A 27258-nucleotide genomic window follows, 5' to 3' on the forward strand; every position below is an offset into this window, starting at 1 on the left:
GCCCCTATAATTAAACTCTTGACCAAATTGCATTCTGCAGACATTAGGCACAAAACCCTAAAAACAATTGTTAGCACAAAAAGATAGAGAAAAGAAAATAAAGATTGAAAAGATATACGAAGATAAGAGATTTAGAAGATAGAATCAAATAAAATAAAATAAAACCTAATCTAAAAAATAAAATCTAATCTAAAAGATAAAATAAAATAAAATCTAACCTAACCTAAAAGATAGAATAAGAATAAAATAAAATCTAATCTAAAAAGATAAAAATCTAATCTAACCTAAAAGATAAAAATAAAATCTAATAAAATCTAACCTAAAAATAAAAAACAGAAAACAGAAAAACAGAAAACAGAAAAATAAAATAAAAATTCGAAAATAAAATAAAATCTAATCTAAAAAGATAAAAATAAAATCTAACCTAAAAGATAAAAATCAAATCTAAAAAAAAATAAAATCTAATAAAAACAGAAAAAATAAAAACAGAAATTCAAAATTAAAGTCAAAGGTAATCAATAATCACACAAATTAACCAGTTAAACCACGAGTCCCCGGCAACGGCGCCAAAAACTTGATGGACAAATTTGTAAGCACCAAAATATGATGTCACAAACTTGTTTCACAATCGGCAAGTATGACCGAATCGTTCAAGTAATAAAACTTGGTAAGACCAAGTATCGTTCTTCCCAAAGGACTCACGGCCTAGTTTAGTTATATGATTTCTTGATTAGCTAAGACTTAAGAAAACAATAATTGAAATTTTAATATGCAAAACGAAAATAAACATGTATGCATGAATTGATCAATGGCAAAGACATAAGATAAACACTTTCAATGGATTAAATGAATGAATATGTTGTTGGGGGTCAATTTCATCTCATCCACTCTCATATATTTTAGGAATTCCTCTTTCAAATCATCATTGTTAATGCCACTCTCTAATGTACCATTCTAGATGGCTTCTCCCTAATCAAATAGTTCATACAATTCCTAGCATTCCTAATGATTAGTTCATGAGTGCAGGAGCTTAAGGCAACCAATATAATGTTGTCAGTAAAATATTGGGAGAAATTCCCCGGATCTAGATTTCCCCGTACGTGTCCGTATCAACAAAACCAATAATCATGCATTAGAATGAGTTAAACAATGCAAGCATTGAGCAAAGAGGAAAAACCCTAACTAATGATGAAAAGAAAGCATATGTCTTAATTCAAAGATGTATTCAACAAATCCATATATGAGAGCTTCAAGAGATTACATTGATTCCCCAACAAACATACAAGGTTTAGTTCACCATATTCATGGTGAACCTAGATGAATAACAATGAAAGTATGAAAGAATAAACCCAATAAAGGTGAAGAGGTAGCCTGAGCATCCAAGATCTTCCTTCAAAGGGGTGAAAGAGAGAGTGTTTTCCTCGTTTCTGCCAAAGATACCTAACTAAAGGACGTGCAAGCCCTTAAATACTAATCTAGAGTTACAAAAGATTATAAAAGTCCAAGCCCAAAAAGTGCCGCTCAGCGCCATTTACCGCTCAGCGGTGGTTACGCGTCTTCTTTCTTCCCCTCAGCGGCCATTTTGCCCCTCAGCGGTTCCAACGTCACCTCTTGAGTGCCGCTCAGCGGTAGTTTGCCGCTGAGCGGTGCCTTCGACTTCTCCTTTTTGCACTCTTTCTTGTCTTTTCTAATGTCCTCTCTCTCATTCTTCACTTCTTTCACCAAATTCACCTCAAAACCTGCACAAAAACACTCAAATCAAGCATAAACCTGTCCAGCTCTCTTATTTCTGAAAATATAAACAAAATGCATGATTTCAAGCTAGTTTCTAAGTCTAAAGGTTGCTTTTAGTATCACTTTTAAGCATGAAAATAACAGTTTTTCAACTGTTATCACTTACTCTTCCACTTGGGATTCTATTTGGTTATATCTTCGTTGTCGTGCTGAAACTAATAAAAGTAGTGAAATAAAGTCACACCGGCACAAACCCTAAATTAAACAGGACCCAGGACCCATCATACAGAGACCTCAGACTTCCCATATTTATGTTTTTTTTTCTTTGTTAAATATCATCATTTTAAATTTTAAATTTTAAATTTTAAACTTTAAATTTTAAATGATGATATTCTCAACCCAACTCATTGGATTTATTTACGAAAACGGCGGCAGATTTGGGGTTGAGAGTGGTGTGGTTTAGTTGGGGGAGGAACCTGGGTGACCTTCGTGGGGTGAGGAATTGACTGTGTACATAAGAGTTTTTCTCTGACATTTTAACGAACACTTGAAGGTGTCGCTTCTACAGTGAACAAAAATTAGACTCTCCCGATTAGAATTCAAACTCGAATTGAGAGTCTCGTGAATGCATTAACCAACACCCTTTTGGGCTTCTCTTCATGCACAAAAAAAAATTCTTACCCAGCCGCCGTGAACGATGCTCTGCCACAAATCCTTCTCTCCGGTGCTACAGATGCGTGGGAACGTTCTCAAACAAGACACGCACACGAATGGGGATAAAAATGCATGGTGATGGGTGTTTCTTCGTGCATCCCATCAAATTTTTACCTGCACCTCATCACAGGCTTCCGAAAATTTTGATCCGGTGCAGGGGTGTGTTAACTGTCTTTCGAAAAAGAAATTTAAGAATTGATCTACTGTGTTGCGAAAAGTAAAATCCAGTTTTATGGAATTAAGGGACAGCCTAACCTGCCATTTTTTTTAAAATTTTTTAATTATTTTTAAACTTTTTAATTATTTTTAAAATTTGTTTATCCATATTTAAAGCATATTTAATTATATAATTTTTTTAAAATTTTTAATTAATGTTTTCAATCAAATAAATTAAAATAATATTATATTTACATATCATATTATTCTATTATAAATAAAAAATAAATTTTAATTTATAATGATAATGGTTTAAACTACAACACTAATATATATTTATATTCTTAAAATAATATAACATAAAAATATTAACTTTTAATTTATTTTATATTTTAATTTTAAAAAAAACGGGTTAGTAGAACAATCCACTGCTAATTTGACGGGGACCATGTAAGATTTTGCCGAATTGAAGTCACATATCTAAAGGGTTCTTTCTTTTCAACATTTTAACCATTTAAACCATCTAAAACTAGAAGTTTGAATCTCTGAAGATACCTCACCCACCATTCATCTACGATTTGGTTAAAGGAGGGGTGTAATGGTTCAATGAGGACATCTACACACAGCACTTGGTCGTGTTGTACTTCCAAGCCTTTCACATCTCTTTTCATGTTTGCATGGATGTTTTAATTTCACTAAATAGAAGTCTGAACACAGCTTTACAAAATAAGAACTAAATTTTAACCGTTACATCTCAATTTAAAATACTCCATTCAAACACTACAAAAGTGACAAGGTGAACAAAAATGACAGTTTAACCAAAAATGGCCATTGTTGTTAGAAGAAAATGCCTCCTGCATCGCATCGCTCGTGTTTGTGACCTTGGGTTTTAATTTTTTTTTTTAAATCATCTCTGATAATGGGTCTTCCATTTTTTGTTTATGGTTTCTTGTTTATTCCGTATCCATGAATCAACAGAGACACAAAAAATTATGACACACAAATTTATCACAATAATGCTAAGTGTAAGACCTTGGAAAATGAACACCATTAATCACCTGTCACATCCCCTTTAATTACTCCCAAAACCCCTCTGCACTGCATTAAAAACGCACTTCCATACTCTCTGCATTCTCGCCAAGTGTCGCGATGGAATGTTCTGAAGTCAGTTAATGGAGTGCAGGTGTCAGCAGAAGAATGCACGACGGTTTGGACGTGGGGCAAACAAAATTAATCTTCTGAAAAATCTGCCACACTCTTCTGCATGCACCTTCACCTTCCAAACTCTGATCTCCATTTTTCTCCTCCTTCTCTCTAGAAAACCTTTCCCTTCTTTCTACTACCACTCACTCTTCTCTGCTCCAATCACTGTTCAGGCACCGTAGAAGGATTCCAGTCGTCCTGAGCTTTCACCTGAATCGAACACTTTAGAGTTCTGAAACCGGTAAGTTCATTTTCCTTCAACTGTTCGTTCTGGTGAACATGCACACCCAACTCTGGGTGCATGAGTTCTTAAGTTAAATACTGAACCCCTTTTTCATCTGTCGTTGATGTTGGTTCGAATGGTAGTGAGCGTTGAGGGTAGCATGGATTTTTAGTTCACAAGTCAAGTTGCAAACTGTAGGACGTCCGTTCATGTTAGAGGTAAGGGAAGCTTATTAATTTAATTCGTATGCTGATTGTATGATTTCTGAAAATGAATGTATGTTGTTGAACGAGTGAATATATGTATTCAGTATGAGTATGATGCATGATAGTTGATGAGTATGAAGTATATGAATGTGAAAATGAGTTATAAATCTGAGGTATGAATTATTGATATGGATGTTATAAAGTCTGAAAATTTATAATTGGTGTAAAGTATAAAGTATAAACTGGTATATGGAAAACTTAAGTTGAAAATAGTTATAAATCTGACTATGAACTTATTACTATGATTATGTATGTTCGTTATCGAACGGTCCTCTACCGTTCGGTTTTCAAGTAAACTGGTTAAAAGGGAATTCTTTCATTTGGAAGGAATTCTGATCGAGAACGAGCGTTCTCATGTGGAAATAATATCTTGAAGCGTTCGGCTCAGAATAGTCGTACCAAATATTCGAAATAAAGTAATATATATATATATATATATATATATATATATATATATATATATATATATGTACCTTGTAATTTAAAGATTTGTAACGCTCGGTCTTATACTTAGCGTTCGTAACAAGTAGCGCTCGGTCTTACACTAAGCGTATGTCCTATGTAGTGCTCGGTCTTATACCGGACGCTTGTATTTGTCTTTAACCATCAAACGTGTGGAAATAGCGTACGTTCAAACTTTAGTAAAATTCCTCTTACCGTATTCGGTCATTGACTGGCAGTCAGTCTCAAAAATATAATTATTCTCGTTATGGTTCTGAAATGGTCTTGAGGTGGTTTTATCCATTGGATCCGGCCTAGAGTCCTGTACTTAAATTATTTTTGAGTATTGATAAAATCTTCCGAGAGTCAGTTCACTCAACTGATTTCAATGGTAAGTAACGTTCGCCAAAAGTGATGTTTATTTGTAGTCAAATTTATTCGGTTCTGGAACGAAGGTTATCGTTCTCTTTTCTCCCGTTCGTCCTCATTATGAAGAGGACTGAACGTTCGTTATTTTATGAACTTGGATTGGAAGATGAAAATGAAAATAAAGGGAAATATTATAAATAATGAACAGTATATGAGATGAATAAGTGATGGTGGATTTTGAACGAGCGTTCCAAGGAGGAACGACTCTATGATTTGAATATGGAAAGTTGTGTAGTATGAACGTGGTAAAGCTACTGATGGCAGTTCATCCTGATGTTCCGTGAGTGCTCGTCCTCACGTAGAGGAGAGTAGGTCATGTGTGGGAACGGTAGGAGGTCCTAGTCCTTAGGAGTACTTTGGACTGATAGGGCTAACCTCGGGTGGCAGCTGTTGAGTGTTTCCCAGTTATCACATCACTCGGGTGCACGAACGCCTGTAGATACATGGATTCATACAGTCCGGACGGTCTGTCTTATGAGAGTTTTGGATGGTTATTTCTATGTTGATATATTATTGTATTGTTGGTATGTTTAAATTGGATGTTGATGCATTGAATTAAATTATATAAGCTTACCCTGTGTTCTTTCCTTGTGTTGTTTTGTATCTGTACGTCCGTCCTGTCAATGCAATGATCATCCGTGTGGATGTGAGCAGAAGGAGACACTCTTTTGGAAGAAGTGGTGGAGAAGAGAATCTTGTGGACGTCGAAGTGAAAGCCGAGACTTAGATCGTCCAATAGAATTAGGCGTCCTTAGAATTTTATGACGTTCGGTTATTGGTTTTGTAAAACCGTTCGTCCTGAACCTTTGTTACTTCTGTTTTATCTTATTAACTCTGTATTTAATGACGTTCGGCTTTTGATAGCTGACTTTATATAAGACTGCACTGATTAATTATGTAATGTGATTAATTCTAATTTATGGTTATTACTATATTTTGGGATGTTACACTAAGAAATCATGCATCAGATTTGCAGAACAGAGGAAATACAACTAACAAAGATTAAGAAAACGCGCATGAACAAATCCAAAAGATAAGAAAATTTGACCAGTGATATAAACAGTTCAAGCAAAGAGATAAGATTTGGTAAATAACCTTCGTTGTGTGAAACCAATACAATCCTAATTTTCTTCTTTCTTCAATCCAGTATTCTTCTTCCCTCTAATTCTTTCCAGCTTTTCGAATTCCAGAAACCAATTAGCTCCCTTCCTCGTTTTTCAATTCCAGTCCCCCTCTCTCTTTTTCAAATACCACGCAAGCAGAAAACCCTAATTAGGTTTTTACATTGGGCATTTTAGATTTTCCTTATTTTTCTATTTTTTGTTTTTGTTTTGTTTCTAAATTTTATTATATTAGTAATAATTTTTATTATATATATATATATATATTTTATTATATTAGTAATAATATTTTTAACATAATTGATATTTTTTCATCTTAATTCATTTATTATTATTATATTTTTTTTAAGTTAAAATCTTTATTGTAACATGTAAGACCTCGGAAAATGCACACCCTTAATCACCTGTCACATCCCTTAACTTCTCCCAAAACCCCTCTGCAGTGCATTAAAAACGCACTTCCATTCTCTCTGTTTTCCTGCCAAGTGTCGTGATGGAATGTTCTGAAATCAGTAGTGGAAGACAAGTGTCAGCAAGAGAACGGACGTTGGTTTTTAAACAAAACTGACTTTTCTGAAAACCGCGTCCCTCTCTTCATGCACTCATCTTCTCCAACAATCCTAATCTTTCGAATTCTCCTCCTTCTCTCTAGAACCATTTCATCTTCTCTCTACTGCAACTCACTCTACCTTGCTCCAGTCACTGTTCAGGCACCGTAGAAGGATTCCCGGCGTCCTGAGCTTTCGTTTGAACCGAACACTTTAGAGTTCTGAAACCGGTAAGTTTATCCTCCTTCCACTGTTCGTTCTTGTGAACATGCACGCCCAGCTTTGGGTGCTGGAATTCTTTAGTTAAAAACTGAACCCGTTTCCATCTATCTTTGATGTTGATTCATAGAGTAGTAAGCGTTGCGGGTAGAAGGAATTTATAATTTACAAGTCAAGTCGCACACTGTAGGACGTCCGTTCACGTTAGAGGTAAGGGAAGTTTAGTAATTTAATTCGTATGTTGTTGTATGCTTGTTGAAATTGATTGCATGTTACTGAATGAGTGTATGTATGTATCCAGTATATGTATGAAGCATGATGTTTGATATGCCTGAAGTGTATGAATGTGAACATGAGTATTTATTTGAAGTATGAATTATTAATGTGGATGCCATAAAGTCTGGAAATTTATATTTTTGATGTGAAGTATAAAGTATGAACTGGTATTTGGAAAGATTCAAAGTTGAAAATAGTGGAAAATGTGAATATGAACTTCTTAATATGATTATGTACGTTCGTAATCGAACGGTTCTCTACCGTTCGGTTTCCTAGTAATCTAGTTAAAAATGGAATTCTTTCATTCGGAAAGAACTCCGATCGAGAACGAGCGTCCTCTTGTGAAAGACTATGTTTGAGCGTTCGGCTCAGCCTAGTGGTACCTGACTATCTTAAACCAATTGAAGTTTTATATATTAGTAACGCTCGGTTTTATATCAAACGTTCGTTATAGGTAGCGCATAGTTTTATATTAAGCGTTCGTCCCAATCGGTGTTCGGTCTTATACCGAGCGTTCATCCTAATTAGTACTCGGTCATCTACCTAACGTTCGTCCTAAGTAGTGTTCGGTCTTATACCGAACGCTCGTCCTTATCTTTGATTCCTAAACGGACGTAACTAGCATTCGTCCAAATTGTTAGTAAGCATATATAATTGGCATTCGGTCATGGACTGGCAGTCGACCCCTTTTAAACGAATTGTTCTCAGTATAGTTAATTACTTGTCTTTTTGTATCTTTATCCATTTGGATTCGGCCTAGAGTCTGCATACTTAAATTATTTCTGAATATTGATTGTATCACTATAGAGTCATTTCATTCAACTGATTTGAGTAGCCATGACGTCCATTAAATAACCAGGAAATCAACAACAATGGATCACGTTAAATCTGGATCACGTTTCTCGATGCTTCTCCACGCTCCTTCATACTAGAAATCAACAACAATGGAAGCAATGAAACCCAAAAGGAAAATGGCAAAGAGACAAATGAAGGAAAAGAAAAGGAAAGGACGAAGAAATGAGAGAAAGTGAGAAGGAAACGGGGAAGAGAGATATATGTGAGAGATGGGTGGGGTGCAGCTGAAGAGCAAAATTGACGTGAAATAGAGTTTTCAAATCAATTAAAAAATCCTAAACAGTAAAAATAAAAAGGTTTTAACTAAAAAAGAAGGATAAAATTGGAATTAAATGAATTTGGAGAGGTGGAGGAAGCACGGTGTGGTGGTAGAGGGAGTAACACCCGTACAAATTTGATGGGATGCACGAAGAAACACCCAGCACCATGCATTTTTATCCCCATTCGTCTGCGTGTCTTGTTTGAGAACGTTCCGACGCATCTGTAGCACCGGAGAGAAGGATTTGTGGCAGAGCATTGTTCACGGCGACTGGGTAAGAATTTTTTTTTTGTGCATGAAGAAAAGCCCAAAAGGGTGTTGGTTAATGCGTTCACGAGGCTCTCAATTCGAGTTTGAATTCTAATAGGGAGAGTCTAATTTTTGTTCACTGTAGAAGCGACACCTTGAAGTGTTCGTTAAAATGCCAGAGAAAAACTCTTATGTACACAGTCAATTCCTCACCCCACGAAGGTCCCCCAGGTTCCTCCCCCAACTAAACCACACCACTCTCAATCCCAAATCAGCCATCGTTTTCGTAAATAAATCCAATGAGTTGGGTTGAGAATATCATCATTTAAAATTTAAAATTTAAAGTTTAAAATTTAAAATTTAAAATGATGATATTTAACAAAGAAAAAAAAACATAAATATGGGAAGTCTGAGGTCTCTGTATGATGGATCCTGGGTCCTGCGTAATTTAGGGTTTGTGCCGGTGTGACTTTATTTCACTACTTTTTTTAGTTTCAACACGACGACGAAGATAGAACCAAATAGATCCCCAAGTGGAAGAGTAAGAAGCATCATCCATAAGAGAATCTCAACATAAGAGAAGGAAAATCCCTGATTGAAAAATGGAGGTAGAGACAGAGACTATGGTGGAGAAGAGGGAGATAATCAACAACGTGATGTGTCTTTTGACAGACCCAGATGGAACTCCCTTGGGCTCTCCAATGTACCTACCTCAGATTGCTGGCCCTCAACACCTCAATTAGATTATTAATGAGCTTCAAAACAATGTAAGCAAGTCCCTTTATTCTTCTCAAATTCTATTTTACATTTTGTTTATTATTTATAACATTGAGCGATTATCTATGCTTTCATTTTAGGAAGAGAAGTTGTCGTATGCTTTCTATATATCAGATGAGGAGCTCATTGTGCCACTTGAAACATAGTTGCAGAAAAACAAAGGTTAGTCATGTTTGTTTACAATAAATTATTTCTTTTTCTTTCTTAATTCGTTGTAAATTCACTTATTTACTTGCTTTTAACACATTTTGAGAAAAAAAAATCCTCATCTTTCTAAAGAATTGATACAAAGAATTACGCACTTGTAATGATGTTTTTCTTTTCCTTTACAATGTTACTTTAACATTATTCCAGTCTCGCTGGAGAAGGCTTTGCCTATAGTTTGTCAACCTCAAATTTAAGTTAGACATTTAAAAATGTTAAGTTGTTCTTGGTATTTGCTAATTAAGTACAGGAAATATAAACGATCAATTTAACTAAATGGTAAAAGGAGTTAGAATTAATTGAAGGTTCTCGATGAGAAGCAGTGTGTTACTGCTAAGGGGAATGTTCATGCTATTAAATCTGGATCATGATGGAATTCTAAGCTGGCAAATAACAGTGGGAGGGTGGGGGTTATTGCAAAGGAATGAGAAAATAATAAGAGGGAAGGATAGGGACTGTGAAGGCTGAGAATTATAGTATTGGGAGAATTACAATGGTCTACTCTGTTGTAAAGAGCTATTCTTTATCCTTCCTTATTAAATTAATATCAATTTCTATAGTTTCATAATGCTTCGGCAATTTTAACGAGTCATATATAGCATTGTAGCTGTTAACATTTTATGCAGGACACAAGAACTGGGTACTTTGTATTGCATGGTCACTGGATGGAAAGTATCTTGTAAGTGGGAGCAAGGCTGGTGAACTTATTTGTTGGGACCCTCAAACTGGAAAGTCATTAGGCAATCCACTAACTGTAAGATCTTTGATCACCAATACAAACATCCATTATAAAGTTTGTTTACTCTTTTCTTAAATTTTTTTCATTTAAGTTTATTGACATCCCAAAATTATACAGTCAGCAACTATATAATAGAATATTAACATGTATTAATATGATAAAACAGTTTTACAATTAAAATAGAGCAGTGTGCAAAAATGGCCGAACGACCTTACATATACACACACAATAACGAACGTTCACAAAAGCATAAGGACAAACGGTTTACAAAACAATGACCGAACGTCCTAATATTTACAATCAGAAGAAGAGCGCTCGCTCACAGCCGCACGCTATCCTAACTACACTAACTGAAATAACCGAACGCCTTTACTGCTCGACCTTCACTTCCACGTCTACTAGATTCTCCTCTGCTAGGATTTCTTCTTCAAGTGTTTGCTCCAGGGAAGTATCACCTTCTGCTCACATCCACACGGATGATCATTGCAAGGACAAGACGGATATACATATACAGACAACACAATGGAAAATGCAAGGGTAAGCTTATTGAATTTAATTCAAGTCAAACAGATATTTCATACTTATCAAATTCAGAAAGTACATTCACAACATATACATTCAATTCATACATAAATTTCATCCAAAAATCCTGATACTAGACCGACCGTCCGGACTGTATGAATCCTGTGTAGCTAAGGCGTCCGTGCACTCAGGTGGGGTAACTGGAATGCTCATCAGTAGCCACCTGAGGTTAGTCTGTTCTGTCCAAGTTACAGTTATGGACTAGACGTCCTGCCATTCCCACGCATGACATACTCCTCTCTACTTGAGAACGAGCACTCACGGAATATCAGGATGAACCACCATCTAAGCTTACCGCGTTCATACTTACAAATCTCAATTTCCATTCAAGAGTCGTTCCTCCCTGGAACGCTCGTTCAAATTCCACAATCACAATTTCATTTCTCATATTGTTCGCACATCTTAATTCATCCTCTTAAATATATTTTCATTAGTTGTTTCTCTTGCATAAAAAGACGAACGTTCACTCCCCTTCATAACGAGGACGAACGTCAAGAGCGAGACCAAAGGGAGTTCATTTACAAAGGAATCAAGCTGACTCATCTTTCACGACGAACGTTATTAAAATTTGAATCAGTTAAATGAACTGATTCTAGAACAATTAAACTTAGAATAATTCACTTGACAAGATTTCAGATTCAATTCAACTGAATGAGGATAAAATACGAGTACTAAATGTACCAAGAACAATTTAATTGGAATAACCGTCTACCAGTAAATGACCGAACGCGGTACACAAATTTACTGAAAGTTAGGACGAACGCTATTTAAGTTTTAAGACGAACGCTAAGAGAATTTAGAACGAACGCTATTTCGGTTCGTTGGCGATTACGGAAAGAACGAACGTTCGACATAGAACCGAGCGTTACTTATAACGAACGCATTGAGACGAGCGTTCGGTATAAGACCGAGCGCCACTTAGGACGTACGTTTTGGGTTGAGACTATTCACTGGTTCAAAATCATAGAAGTTTGGAATTTAATATAGATCAAATACTTAAAGTTTATGTCTTAATAATTTGACTAAGAGTTCAAAGATATACTTTCAGGCTTCTCAAATTCTCACACAACACTCCTGAAGTCTACGTTTGGCCGAACGCTCAAACGTAAAGCTATATATAAGAGGGCGTTCGTCCTCAAAAAGGGAATCCTTTCCAAATGAAAGGGTACGACTACTTCAAAGAATTTTATATGAATACCGTACGGTCAATGACCGTATCGATAACGAACGTTCATTTTCATATACTTCTCATATTAAAATTTTCTCTTCCAGTAACTCATTTTCCAGTATAACTTACATTCATTCAATTAATCATATCACAATATATTCTATACTTCTCAAGCTTTGAATCAAAATCATATACCTACATCAAATATCAAAATCATACTGCATACAAATTTACAGAACATTCATACACACAAGCATATAATTCCCAGTACATACATGCCACACTTTCATATATCATCTCAGAATCATATTCATATACTCAAAAGTCAAATATCAGAAATCATATTTTCAAGCATCACATAACGCGCATGCAGTACAAACATCACATGAATTAAATCTAATAAGCTTCCCTTACCCGGATTGTAGTGAACGTCCTAAAATGAGTGGATCTTGATTCGTCTAACCGAGACTCTCTCAACGTTTCACTTAAGCTTTCCAACTAAACTAACCAAAGAAAATGAAAGGACTTAGTCCACACCATTTCATGCAACGGAATATGGTTTGCAGGAACTTCCAGAAATGAGCGTCCAAATAAAACTTACCAGAACTGTAAGTTGTTCGGTTCAATCTGGAGCTCTTGGTGCAGTGATCGTCCTCACGGCTCTGAAACGCGATCGGAGTGCAGAATGGTGAGTTACAGAAGAGAGAAGCAGAAAGGTCTCTAGAGAGAAGGTAGAGAATTTGGAAAGCAAGAGTTTGGGGAAGAAGATGAAGTGTGCAGAAGAATGGGAAGAGTTTCCCAGAGAAAATAATTTCTCTTCCCACGTAGGACAAACGTCCATTCGTCTGCTGTCACTTGGATTCCACTACCGTTTTAGAATGTTCCAAAGTGACACTTGGCAGTCTGCATGCAGTGTGAGTAAGTGCGTTTTAATGAAGGGGTGTGCGTGTCACGGTGCATTAATGGAAGCAGAGAGGTGACTAAGCAGAATAATTAATGGGGCGTGACAATCCCCCTAACTACAAAAATTTTCGTCCTCGAAAATTGAAGACTTACCAGGGAATAGATGAGGGTATAAGTCCTTCATGGCATCTTCATCTTCCCATGTAGAGTCGCCTGTCTTTTCATCCCACACCACTTTCACCAAACGAACGTCCTTCCTTTTATGTAATTTAGTACGAACGTCTTCCACACGAACTGGCTTCATCTCCAGCGTTTGGTCTTGGCGAAGACGAACGTCCTCAAGCTCCAATATGTGCGAGGGATCAGCTACATATTTTCGGAGTTGCGAGACATGAAATACTGGATGAAGGTTGGACAATTGTGGAGGTAGGGCTAGCTCGTATGCAACAGGTCCAATCTTTCTTGTGATCTGGTACGGCCCCACGAACTTAGGAGATAATTTCTTTGAACGCAATGCTCTTCCTGCTCCAGTAGTTGGATTTAATATGAGAAATACATGATCGCCAGCTCTGAACTCTAAGGGCCGTCTCCTCTTATCTGCGTATGACTTCTGCCTGCTTCTGGATGTCTTCAACCTTTCTTGAATTAATTTCACCTTTTCAGTCGTTTGTTGAACGAGCTCTGGTCCAGTCAATATGTTTTCTCCTTCTTGAAACCAGCAAAGTGGTGTGCGGCATTTACGTCCGTAAAGAGCTTCAAAAGGAGCCATTCCAATGCTTGACTGGAAGCTGTTGTTGTAGGTGAATTCCACTAACGGCAGGACTTCATCCCAAACGCCCATGTGGTCGAGTACGCACGTTCGTAGTAAATCTTCAAGCGTCTGGATCGTTCTCTCGGATTGACCGTCCGTCTGAGGATGGTACGCTGAACTCATTTGGAGTCTGCTGCCCAGTTCGCTTTGCAACGACTGCCAGAACCGAGAGGTGAACCTGGTGTCTCGGTCAGAGATGATGCTGGACGGCACTCCATGCAGACGAACGATTTCTTTGATGTAGAGCTTGGCCAAGTTAGTCAATGACATCTTCAGGTTGATGGGTAGGAAGTGAGCACTCTTTGTTAAACGATCCACTGTCACCCAAATGGAATCGTGATTCTTGAATGTGCGAGGCAAGTGTGTCACGAAGTCCATTGAGATGCTGTCCCACTTCCATTCTGGAATCTCCAAAGGTTGCAGTAGGCCGCCCGGTCTTTGATATTCAGCTTTGGCACGTTGACAAGTTAGACATGAAGCCACAAAACGTGCGACATCACTCTTCATTCCTGGCCACCAGAATGATTGCTTTAGATCATGATACATCTTAGTCATGCCGGGATGCATGCTAAGACGACTGTGATGTCCTTCTTCCAATATGATTCGCTTCAGCTCTCCATCATTTGGAACGCACGTCCTACCCATATAACGTAATAGGTCGTCCGTTCCAGTGTTGAAATGTTTTGCTTGATCTGTACCGAGCGCGCCTCTTATCTTCATCAATTCTTCATCTTCAAGTTGCTTCATTCTGATCCGTTCAAACACGTCACTGGATATCCTAAGGTTGCAGCATTTGATGCTGTTCGGTTCTAATTTGAACTGCAACCTTAAGTCCCTAAAGCTTTCCACTAAGCTTATCTCACGCACCATCATGGACGAGACATGCACCACCTTCCTGCTCAATGCGTCCGCCACAACGTTCGCTTTACCAGGATGATAAAGCAACTCAAAGTCATAATCCTTTAGGAATTCCAGCCACCTCCGCTGCCTCATATTCAACTCCTTTTGATCAAAGAGGTACTTGAGACTCTTATGATCACTGAAGACTTGGAAAACGGATCCATACAAGTAATGTCTCCAAATCTTCAAGGCAAAGACGACCGCTGCCAGCTCAAGGTCGTGCGTTGGATAATTCCTCTCATGTATCTTCAATTGCCGAGAGGCGTATGCCACTGCTCGTCTTTCTTGCATCAATACGCAGCCTAAACCTTGGTGAGATGCATCACAGTAGACTTCGAAAGGTTTGGCCGTGTCCGGAATCACCAAAACTGGAGCGCTCGTCAACTTCTGCTTCAACTCTTGGAAGCTGGATTCACACCGGTCGGTCCAAGCGAACGGGTGATCCTTCCTGGTCAGCTGGGTCAATGGGGCTACTATCTTAGAAAACCCCTCTATGAAACGCCTGTAGTAGCCCGCAAGCCCCACAAAACTTCTTACTTCCGTGACCGAGCGCGGACTCTCCCATTCCAAGACCGCTCGTACTTTAGCTGGGTCAACTGAAATCCCACCAGCGGACACAACATGACCCAAGAACTGTACTTCCTTCATCCAGAATTCACACTTAGATAACTTAGCGTACAGCTCTCTTTCTCTCAACACTCCAAGTACCAACCTTAAGTGTTCTTCATGCTCTTCACAGCTCTTGGAGTAGATGAGAATATCGTCAATGAACACCACCACAAACTTGTCCAAGTACGGCCTGAAGATCCGGTTCATATAGTCCATGAAGACTGCTGGAGCGTTCGTCACACCAAACGGCATGACCACGTACTCATAATGTTCGTAGCGTGAACGGAAGACCGTCTTCTGGATGTCTCCTTCCTTAACCCGAATCTGGTGATAGCCTGACCTCAAGTCTATCTTAGAGAAAACGCTCGCTCCATGCAACTGGTCCAACAAGTCGTCAATCCGAGGCAGAGGGTTTTTATTCTTGATGGTCAGCTTATTTAATTGACGATAGTCAATGCAAAGTCGAGAGCTGCCATCCTTTTTCTTTACCAACAGCACAGGCGCTCCCCAAGGTGACACGCTTGGACGGATGAACTTCTTGTCCATTAATTCTTCAATTTGCTTCTTGAGTTCAACCAATTCAGCGGGTGCCATTCTATATGGTTGAACTGAGATTGGTGCGGCTGTAGTCACCAAATCAATTGTGAACTCCACTTCACGAACGGGAGGCAGTCCTGGCACTTCATCTGGGAAGACGTCCGGGAATTCGTCCACGACCGTTCGTCCTTCAATGTACTTATTGGACGAACGTTCAAAACTCTTAGTTCCATCCTCCCCGTCTTCATGCGTCATGATCAAAAAGCAACTCGCGCCCTCCATAATATCTTCTTTCAACTGGCCGAGTGTCATACTCAAGTCTTCATCCCAATCTTCAGGGAAAATCAATTCCTTGGCCCCACAATCTATGAGAATGCGATTGGTATTCAACCAATCCATTCCCAAAATTATTTCTAAGTCCTTGAGGGGCAAACAGATGAGATTCACCTTGTATCTACGCCCTTCTACCTCAATAGGACATCTAACGCACATGGTAGACGTCCTAACCTCACCAGCTGCTGGTGTTGACACCACCAAATCAAACTGCATCTCTCTCTCCACTATCCCCAACTTATCAACGCACGCCTTCGAGATGAAGGAGTGTGTCGCCCCCGAATCAAACAATACACAACACTGCATTCCATATAACAAGCACGTGCTGGTGACAAGTGTACCTGAACTCGCTGCTTCTGCACCCGTGATTGCATATACACGCCCAGTAGCTTGGGCTCGTCCACCCCTCCCTTGCTGATTCCTTCCAACGTTCGGCGGTCTCATCACTGCGCGTCCGCCCAAGTTACACTCGTTCTCCAGATGTCCATTTCTCCTACATCGAGTGCAATATTTTACTCCAACCAGCTGAGGGCATGATGATCTAAAATGAGGTCCTCCACACTGGAAACATCTGACCGACCCCTGATGGCTTGCTTGTCCAGCAACCACCATAGCTTGAGACCCACTTGACTGAGCTGGACGAGCGTATGGGGTCCTGTTCCGATTCACATTAGGCCTCGACAGAATTGGTCCTCTTGACGTCTGTTGTTTCTTCTGTTGTTCCGCCTCAGCCATATTTTTCTCTAACACTTTAGCCCTCTCGACCATTGCAGGGAAAGACCGAATGCAAAGACTGGAGATCAATACCTTTAGATCGCTCCTCAACCCATTCTCAAATTTTCTACATTGCCATTCTTCACTGGTCGCCATAGTGTTGAACCTCACCAAGTGCTTGAACTTATTTGTATACTCCGAAACTGACATTCCTCCCTGCATCAACTGAAGAAACTCCACCTCCTTAGCAAACCGTACACTATCAGGGAAATATTCTTCGTAGAACTTAGCTCTGAAAACCGCCCAATTGATAGGACTGTGAGCGTCCGTCAGTAAAGCCTTTACGCTCGCCCACCAATGACTCGCTTCTCCAATCAGTAAATACTCAGTGTACGCCAACCTGTTTTCGTTCGGGCATCTTTTGGCATCGAATATTCTCTCCATATCCCGCAACCATTGATCTGCCTCGTCAGGAAGACCCTTTCCATTGAACTTCGCCGGATGATGTTGGAGAAAACTCTCCAAGCTCCATTCTGTAGCAGGCTGGGCAGCGTTAGAAGAGGACGCTCCTGGCGTGCCTCTGGTAGCAGCAAGAATATCCATCAGCTGCCTCTGAGTTGCTTCAGTGTTAGCGCGAGCGGCCTCCATACTCTGCATAGCGGCATGATTTTGCTGCATCAGTGTGGCGTTCTGCTCCAGTAACGTTGTGTTTTGTTGATGCAATCTTTCAACCACAGTTTCCAACAATCTAGTGTTGCTGGACGTGTCAGACTCGTTCGGCTGCGGAGGAGGAGGGAGTCTAGGCGCCATTAGTTCTCTGGATCAGAGAAAAACGAACGTTAGTCATGTCTAAGAGTTAAAACAATAACTCATTAAACATACAATAAGCACACAGCACAAACGCAATGCACTCATAACCTACAGCGTCCTTAAGAGAACAAAACTGCTCTGATACCAATAATGTAACATCCCAAAATTATACAGTCAGCAACTATTTAATAGAATATTAACATGTATTAATATGATAAAATAGTTTTACAATTAAAATAGAGCAGTGTGCAAAAATGGCCGAACGGCCTTACATATACACACACAATAACGAACGTTCACAAAAGCATAAGGACAAACGGTTTACAAAACAATGACCGAACGTCCTAATATTTACAATCAGAAGAAGAGCGCTCGCTCACAGCCGCACGCTATCCTAACTACACTAACTGAAATAACCGAACGCCTTTACTGCTCGACCTTCACTTCCACGTCTACTAGATTCTCCTCTGCTAGGATTTCTTCTTCAAGTGTTTGCTCCAGGGAAGTATCACCTTCTGCTCACATCCACACGGATGATCATTGCAAGGACAAGACGGATATACATATACAGACAACACAATGGAAAATGCAAGGGTAAGCTTATTGAATTTAATTCAAGTCAAACAGATATTTCATACTTATCAAATTCAGAAAGTACATTCACAACATATACATTCAATTCATACATAAATTTCATCCAAAAATCCTGATACTAGACCGACCGTCCGGACTGTATGAATCCTGTGTAGCTAAGGTGTCCGTGCACTCAGGTGGGGTAACTGGAATGCTCATCAGTAGCCACCTGAGGTTAGTCTGTTCTGTCCAAGTTACAGTTATGGACTAGACCTCCTGCCATTCCCACGCATGACATACTCCTCTCTACTTGAGAACGAGCACTCACGGAATATCAGGATGAACCACCATCTAAGCTTACCGCGTTCATACTTACAAATCTCAATTTCCATTCAAGAGTCGTTCCTCCCTGGAACGCTCGTTCAAATTCCACAATCACAATTTCATTTCTCATATTGTTCGCACATCTTAATTCATCCTCTTAAATATATTTTCATTAGTTGTTTCTCTTGCATAAAAAGACGAACGTTCACTCCCCTTCATAACGAGGACGAACGTCAAGAGCGAGACCAAAGGGAGTTCATTTACAAAGGAATCAAGCTGACTCATCTTTCACGACGAACGTTATTAAAATTTGAATCAGTTAAATGAACTGATTCTAGAACAATTAAACTTAGAATAATTCACTTGACAAGATTTCAGATTCAATTCAACTGAATGAGGATAAAATACGAGTACTAAATGTACCAAGAACAATTTAATTGGAATAACCGTCTACCAGTAAATGACCGAACGCGGTACACAAATTTACTGAAAGTTAGGACGAACGCTATTTAAGTTTTAAGACGAACGCTAAGAGAATTTAGAACGAACGCTATTTCGGTTCGTTGGCGATTACGGAAAGAACGAACGTTCGGCATAGAACCGAGCGTTACTTATAACGAACGCATTGAGACGAGCGTTCGGTATAAGACCGAGCGCCACTTAGGACGTACGTTTTGGGTTGAGACTATTCACTGGTTCAAAATCATAGAAGTTTGGAATTTAATATAGATCAAATACTTAAAGTTTATGTCTTAATAATTTGACTAAGAGTTCAAAGATATACTTTCAGGCTTCTCAAATTCTCACACAACACTCCTGAAGTCTACGTTTGGCCGAACGCTCAAATGTAAAGCTATATATAAGAGGGCGTTCGTCCTCAAAAAGGGAATCCTTTCCAAATGAAAGGGTACGACTACTTCAAAGAATTTTACTATGAATACCGTACGGTCAATGACCGTATCGATAACGAACGTTCATTTTCATATACTTCTCATATTAAAATTTTCTCTTCCAGTAACTCATTTTCCAGTATAACTTACATTCATTCAATTAATCATATCACAATATATTCTATACTTCTCAAGCTTTGAATCAAAATCATATACCTATATCAAATATCAAAATCATACTGCATACAAATTTACAGAACATTCATACACACAAGCATATAATTCCCAGTACATACATGCCACACTTTCATATATCATCTCAGAATCATATTCATATACTCAAAAGTCAAATATCAGAAATCATATTTTCAAGCATCACATAACGCGCATGCAGTACAAACATCACATGAATTAAATCTAATAAGCTTCCCTTACCCGGATTGTAGTGAACGTCCTAAAATGAGTGGATCTTGATTCGTCTAACCGAGACTCTCTCAACGTTTCACTTAAGCTTTCCAACTAAACTAACCAAAGAAAATGAAAGGACTTAGTCCACACCATTTCATGCAACGAAATATGGTTTGCAGGAACTTCCAGAAATGAGCGTCCAAATAAAACTTACCAGAACTGTTAGTTGTTCGGTTCAATCTGGAGCTCTTGGTGCAGTGATCGTCCTCACGGCTCTGAAACGTGATCGGAGTGCAGAATGGTGAGTTACAGAAGAGAGAAGCAGAAAGGTCTCTAGAGAGAAGGTAGAGAATTTGGAAAGCAAGAGTTTGGGGAAGAAGATGAAGTGTGCAGAAGAATGGGAAGAGTTTCCCAGAGAAAATAATTTCTCTTCCCACGTAGGACAAACGTCCATTCGTCTGCTGTCACTTGGATTCCACTACCGTTTTAGAATGTTCCAAAGTGACACTTGGCAGTCTGCATGCAGTGTGAGTAAGTGCGTTTTAATGAAGGGGTGTGCATGTCACGGTGCATTAATGGAAGCAGAGAGGTGACTAAGCAGAATAATTAATGGGGCGTGACACCACCTGTTTAGTAGTAGTTAGTAAGTAAATAATTAGTAAATAAATACAAGACTTAACTCTACATTTTAAAACTTAATTTTGTTGAGTCCTAGGATTGATATTCTGGTTGCCCTATGCTACATTAGTGGGGACCAGATTTTGTTCTGATTTTAGGCGACAAAAATCAGTTTAACAAATGGCGCCGTTGCTGGGGACTCGGCGAGTTAAGTCTTAGAGTGTTAGGTTAGTCTTGTTTAGGCTTGTTTTCTTGATTTTATTTCTGTTTTGTTTTCATATATGTTCCTTTTTAGTTTAGGATCTGTTTGTTTTGTTTTCATTTTTGTATATTAGGATCTGTTCTGCAGAGTAGAAATTGTGAATATAGCTTGTATAGATTTTCTTTTCTTTCAATTCTTTTGTTGAATTCTGTGATAGAGGCTTTATTGGTCTGATTGGTTTTTATCTTGTGAGCAATTGTTAAGCATGGATCACTCCTCTGCATATGGTAATTTCTCATTTCCTTATAATGCTCAACCACCAAGATTTGACATGTTTTATGAGCCTATTCCTGAGGTTTTTATGCAGCCAGCCAATCAAGCTTTCCAGCAGCAACCACCACATTGTTTTCAACCATATCATGAGCAACCACCCTTGCAAGTGCAGCAGCAGCTGCCACACGTATACTGGGACCAATATGCTGAACCAGAGCAGGAGAATTTCCTGTCGGAACAGCCATGGCAGCCATCTTTTTTCCATTATGATGCACCAGAGCAAGAGGAAATTCATTCAGAACAGCCATGGCAGCCACAATTCTGTGATCAGTGGCAACAGGGGATTCCAGCGTATGAACTTCAAGGACTAACAATTTTTATGATGTGTGCATTGGTCTGGACAACAATTTTGAGGATAACTTTATGGACTGTGTTGAGTTCACTATGGATTTTGTTGTTATTACTAAGGAAGAGCCAACACAGGTGTTGTTTAACCTTGAAATTCTAGTTGTCTTATCTGAGTTTCCTTTGCAGTTTAGCTCATTTGATTGCCTATGCATAGATCCTTTAGAGCCTGTTGTTAACACTGCAGTAGTTATTGATTCTAAGGTTCTTAGAGCACCATTTGAGATTGAATGTATCCATACCCCTACTGTTTGCACTGATAATATTTTTCCCACCTTTGATGCATTGGTTCTTCATGAGAATGATCTTGATTTCAGTTTTAACAAAGCTGAAATGTTTGATGATTCACTGATGAACATTGACTTTGATTTTGCTGTTGCAGCTGACATTACTAATATTGCCACTCATCCAAAGGAAGCTGCAGACACAAAGGAAGTGGTCATGAATGCAAGAGAAGGTATAAATGATGCTCAAAGAGCCTGGAATTTGCAAAATCAACAGCAAAGGCATGAGGAGATCTGGTTGCTGCAGCTGAAAGCATTGAATGGAGAACTGATGATGCTAAAGCAGAGAGCTGGGAAGGAGCTAATGTACATCTTGGCTGACAATGGAGAAAATCCAATAAGCTCTTTCTTGTCCCTTCCTTTAAATAGTAGTTATAGGTCTTTTATAGTAGTTTACATAGCTTTAAGTAGCATAATAAATAGTAGAGTAGATAATATGTTGTTTTTCATAAAAATAAAAAGAATTAACTTTGATTTGTGGCCAATCTGAATAAGTTCTTTGCCTCTTTAGTTTTGTAGTTTTACTTTTAAGTCTTGTTTCTGTTCTTGTTCAATTGCTGTTTTTTTTTGTGTTTTTCAGTTTCTATTCTTGTACATATCTGTTGCTGTTTGATCTGAGTATGTTTTTGTTGATTAGAAAACCTTACTCACTCACACATTGAGGGCAATGTGCCTCTTAAGTGTGGGGGTGAGGGGTTGTAGTTAAAATTTTTGCTTTTACTTTGATAGATGTGTTTAGTATCTGTTTTAGCAATAAAATAGGGGTATTTTTTTCTGAACTGTTTTTCTCTTAGTTTAGGTCTGGTTTGGTTTATAAATCCCTAGAGTAGTTTACTATTCTTTCTTTAGTCTGTAAATACTTACTCTTGTTACTGATCTGTTTTAGTTTAGTTGTTAGTTTTGTTGATAATAGTTCTTAGGTCTTTTAAAGTTCATTCATTTTCTGGTTTATGTTGTTTTAGCTTAGGTTCTTTTGCTGTTTTTTAATCTGTTTTAGAACTTATTTTAGGTCCCTTTTCTTGGCTTATTTCTATTATTTTGTTTTCCTTATGCTAGTTTCTTGCTCTGTTTTAGTTCTTCATTTGTTTCTATTCTTCATTTTATTTTCATGCTTTGCTTCAAGTTTTAATTAGGATTCTTTTCATAATTTGGTTCTATTTTCTTTCTGCTACTGTTTTTAAAATTTTTCTGAATCTGTTTAGCTTTCTTTTTCTCAATTCTCTATTCTGGTTATATTGCATATGTCAGGTAGCTTATAGGAATAGTTTAGGTTTATCTTCTGTCAATATATTAGGTAGTTTAGGACTGATTCCAGGTTCCTTTTATTTCTCTAACCTTTGTTTCTATTCTTTTAGATTCTGTTTTATGCTTATCTTCATTCTTTGGTGATGTCATTCAAATTTTAGCTTTATTTCCTTAGATTAGAATTGTCAAGAGTAGACTTAGCTTTGGATTTGGGCAGAAGTAGTTCTAGCATTAATTTTTACAGTCTTTAGTTCATTTCAATTCAGTAATTTTTACATAGGATGAGTAGCAAGTCAGTTTTAACAAATTTTAAACCCTTGAGAGATTTTGGGCCAGTTTTTGTCTTTCTTGTGTGATAACATGCATGTTTAATTGTCATTCTGATTTTGCATTGATTATTTGTGATGTGCTCGCTCTTGGTAACTTTAAATATGATCTAGGCATCCTTCATTTTTCCAGTTTAGCTTATCCATTTCATTCCTTACCATTGCACCTTATATTGAGCTTTAGTTTTTTTTTTCTTTGCTTTTCATCCATTTCAAGCCATTTCCCCCAACCAATCATTCCTTAGAGACTTGTGAGATGTAGGGAGAAGTCTAGAACTTGGTGAGTGCATGAAAAAGAGTGAGGCCAGAAGTGAAAAAGAAAAAAAAATGTGTTGAAAAAGAAAGAAACAGGTTTGGAAATGAGAAAAATCAGAAAAAGAAATTGAAAAAGAGACCTGAAATGAATGAAATAGAAAGAGAACCAGAGAAAAAGAAAGAAAAAATCATCTGGCCAAAGTCTGAGAAAAATAGTATGTTCTGAGTTCTAGTTTTATCCCTTTTTCTTCACATTTCTCTACTCATTTCAGTTCCCATTCTTTTCTGTTTTTCCATTTCATTCCATGAACATTACAAGCCAATTAAAGACCTATTGATTTAGAGAAGCCTTGAGTCAAGCACTGTCATTTAGAGTCTTTTCAAAGTTGTGAATGGTAGTTGGCATGACATGATTGAGTGAAACAGGATTACATACTGTATTTTGTTTGATTGATTGAAATATACTGTATTTTGTTAGGAATGTAAATCTAGAATCACAACTGATTTAACTGTCATTAGACAGTTTACTTTTTGTACATATATACTGCTGACTTCAATAAGAAAATTAATCGTTTTCTCTAAATCTTTTGCATCTCTGTTTTCATTGCCTATCTCTCTCGGTTCCGCTTTTCCAAAATATCTTCCTTTCTTCTCTGATAAGCTGCCACTCTAACAGTGGTATCAGAGCTTACAGGTTTCGAATCTGGGAGGAGTAGTCAAGTAAAGAAACTCTGCAGCAAAATAGATTTTACGCTGAAGTATGGCAGGGATGATCCAAAGTAACCTACCGGTATTCGACGGAAAGAATTTCGAAGATTGGTGCGTAAAGATGGATGCTATATTGGGCTTCCATGAGATCGATGAAATTGTCAAAGATGGGTTTAAAGATCCTGCAAAGAATGCTACAGATGAAGAAAAGAAAGCGTATAAAGAGAACAGAAAATTAGACTGCAAAACACGCATGATCTTGCATCAATGCATCTCGACGGCGATATTCCAAAAGGTGTCAAAGGCGACAACGGCCAAAGAAACATGGGAGATCTTACAAGATGGGTACGGAACTGCTGGAAATATAAAGGAGATTAAGCTACAGTCATTACGACGGCAGTATGAGCTCCTGAACATGGGGAACAAGAAACCATTCAAGGGTACATCGGCAGGATCCAAGTAATTGTCAACGCAATGCGTGCATGCGACAAAGTTGTCAAGGACAAGAAGATAGTTCATAAGATCTTGCGTACGTTAACGCCCCAGTATGACCACATTGTTGTGGCGATTGTAGAAAGTAGAGATTTGGAGAAAATGAAAGTCGAGGAGTTGCAAAACTCACTTGAAGCTCACGAAGAGAGACTGCTAGAAAGGAAAGCCGCAGAACAAGATGCAACACAGATCAGCCAAGCATTACAAGCCAAAATACAAAAGGGTCGTGGATTTGGTAGAGGAAGAGGCAGAATGCGAGGTGGTCGTGGAGGCCGAAACGGAGGAAGGTCCGCTAATAACCAAGATCAGAACAAAGATGACGTTAACTATGATCAAAAGGAAGGAAACTTCAGAGGAAGAGGTGGCAGAAGAAATGTCGACAGAAGAAACGTGCAATGTTTCACATGTAGTAAATTTGGCCATTATTCGTCTGAATGCTGGCATAATGAAAACACCAAGAAAGAGAAGAATGACGAAGCTAATCTAGTGAAAGACGAACAAGAATCAGATTCTGATCACGTAGTGCTAATGACTGTTACAACGCAAGGAAGAAATACTGATGAGAATCTGATTAATCAAAGAAAACAAGTACTTGAGACAAGCGAAGTTGAAGACAATTGCACAAAGAATGCTGCAGAAAGAGAATACGTGTCTCTTGCTGGGAAGACGAGCCATGCAAATGAGGGATCATCGTGGTATTTGGATACAGGGTGTTCCAACCACATGACAGGAAATCGAAATTGGCTGATCGATCTTGATACTAGTGTTAAAAGCATAATACGGTTCGCTGATAATAGTACCATAAGAGCTGAAGGCACGGGAAAGGTATTGATTGCGCGCAAAGATGGAAGGCCAGTATACATGCATAATGTTCTTTACGTACCCACCATGAGAAGCAACCTCCTGAGTCTTGGTCAGTTACACGAGAAAGGATACACCATGAAAATGGAACAAGGGCACATCAAAGTGTTCGACGAAAAGCAACGAATGATACTCAAAGCTCCTATTGCCAGCAATCGCACATTTCGTGTAGATCTGAATACAGCGGAGATACAATGCATGAAAGCAACAAGTGTTGAAGGAAATTGGCTGTGGCATTATCGTTACGGGCATCTAAACTTTAGAAGCTAAAGAAAAGAAGCTTGTGAGTGGAATCTGTACGATTGAGGCACCTAAGAAAGTTTGTGAAAGTTGCACCATAGGAAAGCAAACAAGATCAGTATTCAAGAAACGTGCCTACAAGAGAGCAAGACAGCTGCTAGAAGTGGTGCATGCTGATGTATGTGGACCATTCGACGTGTCGTCTCTGGGAGGTAACAGATACTTCCTACTTTTTGTGGATGAGCTTTCTAGAAAAATTTGGGTTTATCTGTTAAAAGGAAAAGGTGAAACTTACACTTTGTTAATTTTTGCTCCATGGCCGAGAGGCAATCGGGCAAGCAGATCAAAATTCTCCGCACTGATGGAGGAGGTGAATTCAACTCAGGAGAAATGTCGAAATTCTGCACTGAAAAAGGGATTATACACGAAGTCATAGCCCCCTACACTCCTCAACATAATGGATTGGCTGAGAGGAGGAATCGCATGCTTCTTGATATGGTCAGATGTATGATCAAAGGAAGGGGTCTTCCGCATCATCTGTGGGGAGAAGCAGTTTCAACTGCAGCATACCTACTGAATAGGAGCCCAACCAAAGCTTTGCCAACTAGCACACCGGAAGAAGCGTGGTCTGGAAACAAACCTGACGTGCGACACCTGAAGATTTTTGGATCAGTCTGTTATAAGCATGTCCCAAGTGAATTGAGAAAGAAATTGGACGATAGAAGCGAAACTTTCGTTTTTGTTGGTTATCATCCAACTAGAGCATATAGACTCTATGATCCAGTGAAATCAAAAATTGTGATAAGTAGGGACGTGATTGTTGATGAATCTAATGTGTTCAAGTGGAACACATGTGAGACTACCCCAGACAATTCACCTAGTACTGTGATTACTACGTTGTTTAAGGAGAGAAACTATGATCAAGACACTCCGACAGTTAATACAGAGGATGTAAATAATAGGCGGTCAAAAAGAACGCGTTTCCCATCGACAAGACTGGCAGATCACGAGCTATTCCGAGACAGTGACATTACAGACACAGGTGATATATTGCATTATGCTTTACTTGCAGGTACTGAAACCATAGCATGGGAGAAAGCTATCAAAGATGATAATTGGAAGGATGCTATGATTGAGGAGATTTCAGCTATCGAGAAGAATAAAACATGGACGTTGATGGACTTACCTGCCTACAAGAAAGCCGTAGAGGTGAAGTGGATATTCAAAACTAAGTACAAACCCGATGGGAGTGTGGCAAAGTTAAAAGCTAGACTAGTTGCTAAAGGATTTCTGCAACAACCTGGGATCGATTTCACTGATGTGTACGCCCCTGTTGCAAGATTGGAAACGGTGAGGATCGTGGTAGCTATTGCC

General features: G+C 38.5%; 4 protein-coding genes across 4 annotated transcripts in view; 2 read left to right on the forward strand and 2 right to left on the reverse strand.

The window, feature by feature from the left end:
• The window catches only part of LOC148200807 (notchless protein homolog), a 33873-nt gene extending 23385 nt beyond the window's left edge, over positions 1 to 10488 (forward strand). The window contains exon 5 of the mRNA XM_088113051.1: positions 10301 to 10488. Within this exon, the coding sequence (XP_087969177.1) occupies positions 10301 to 10488 (188 nt within the window). The remainder of the gene's footprint in view (positions 1 to 10300) is intronic.
• A 294-nt stretch (positions 10489 to 10782) lies between these two features.
• Positions 10783 to 13835, reverse strand: LOC148200810 (uncharacterized). Its single transcript, XM_088113052.1, has 2 exons — positions 13220 to 13835; positions 10783 to 10871 (listed from the first exon to the last, which is right to left on the reverse strand). Exons 1-2 carry the CDS (start codon positions 13833 to 13835, stop codon positions 10783 to 10785), a joined length of 705 nt encoding a protein of 234 aa, XP_087969178.1.
• Positions 13836 to 13938: 103 nt separating this feature from the next.
• Positions 13939 to 17780, reverse strand: LOC148200811 (uncharacterized). The gene is made up of 7 exons (XM_088113053.1): positions 16598 to 17780; positions 15885 to 16288; positions 15634 to 15764; positions 15086 to 15576; positions 14576 to 14800; positions 14106 to 14386; positions 13939 to 14055 (listed from the first exon to the last, which is right to left on the reverse strand). The coding sequence occupies exons 1-7, from the start codon at positions 17778 to 17780 to the stop codon at positions 13939 to 13941; spliced, it is 2832 nt and encodes a 943-aa protein (XP_087969179.1).
• A 6985-nt stretch (positions 17781 to 24765) lies between these two features.
• Positions 24766 to 25914, forward strand: LOC148200812 (uncharacterized). The gene has a single exon (XM_088113054.1). It carries the CDS (start codon positions 24766 to 24768, stop codon positions 25912 to 25914), a length of 1149 nt encoding a protein of 382 aa, XP_087969180.1.
• Positions 25915 to 27258: the final 1344 nt, after the last annotated feature.

Source organism: Vigna umbellata, chromosome 4 (assembly GCF_029865625.1).
Source record: "Vigna umbellata cultivar VRB3 chromosome 4, Vumbellata_1.0, whole genome shotgun sequence".
Taxonomy (NCBI): domain Eukaryota; kingdom Viridiplantae; phylum Streptophyta; class Magnoliopsida; order Fabales; family Fabaceae; genus Vigna; species Vigna umbellata.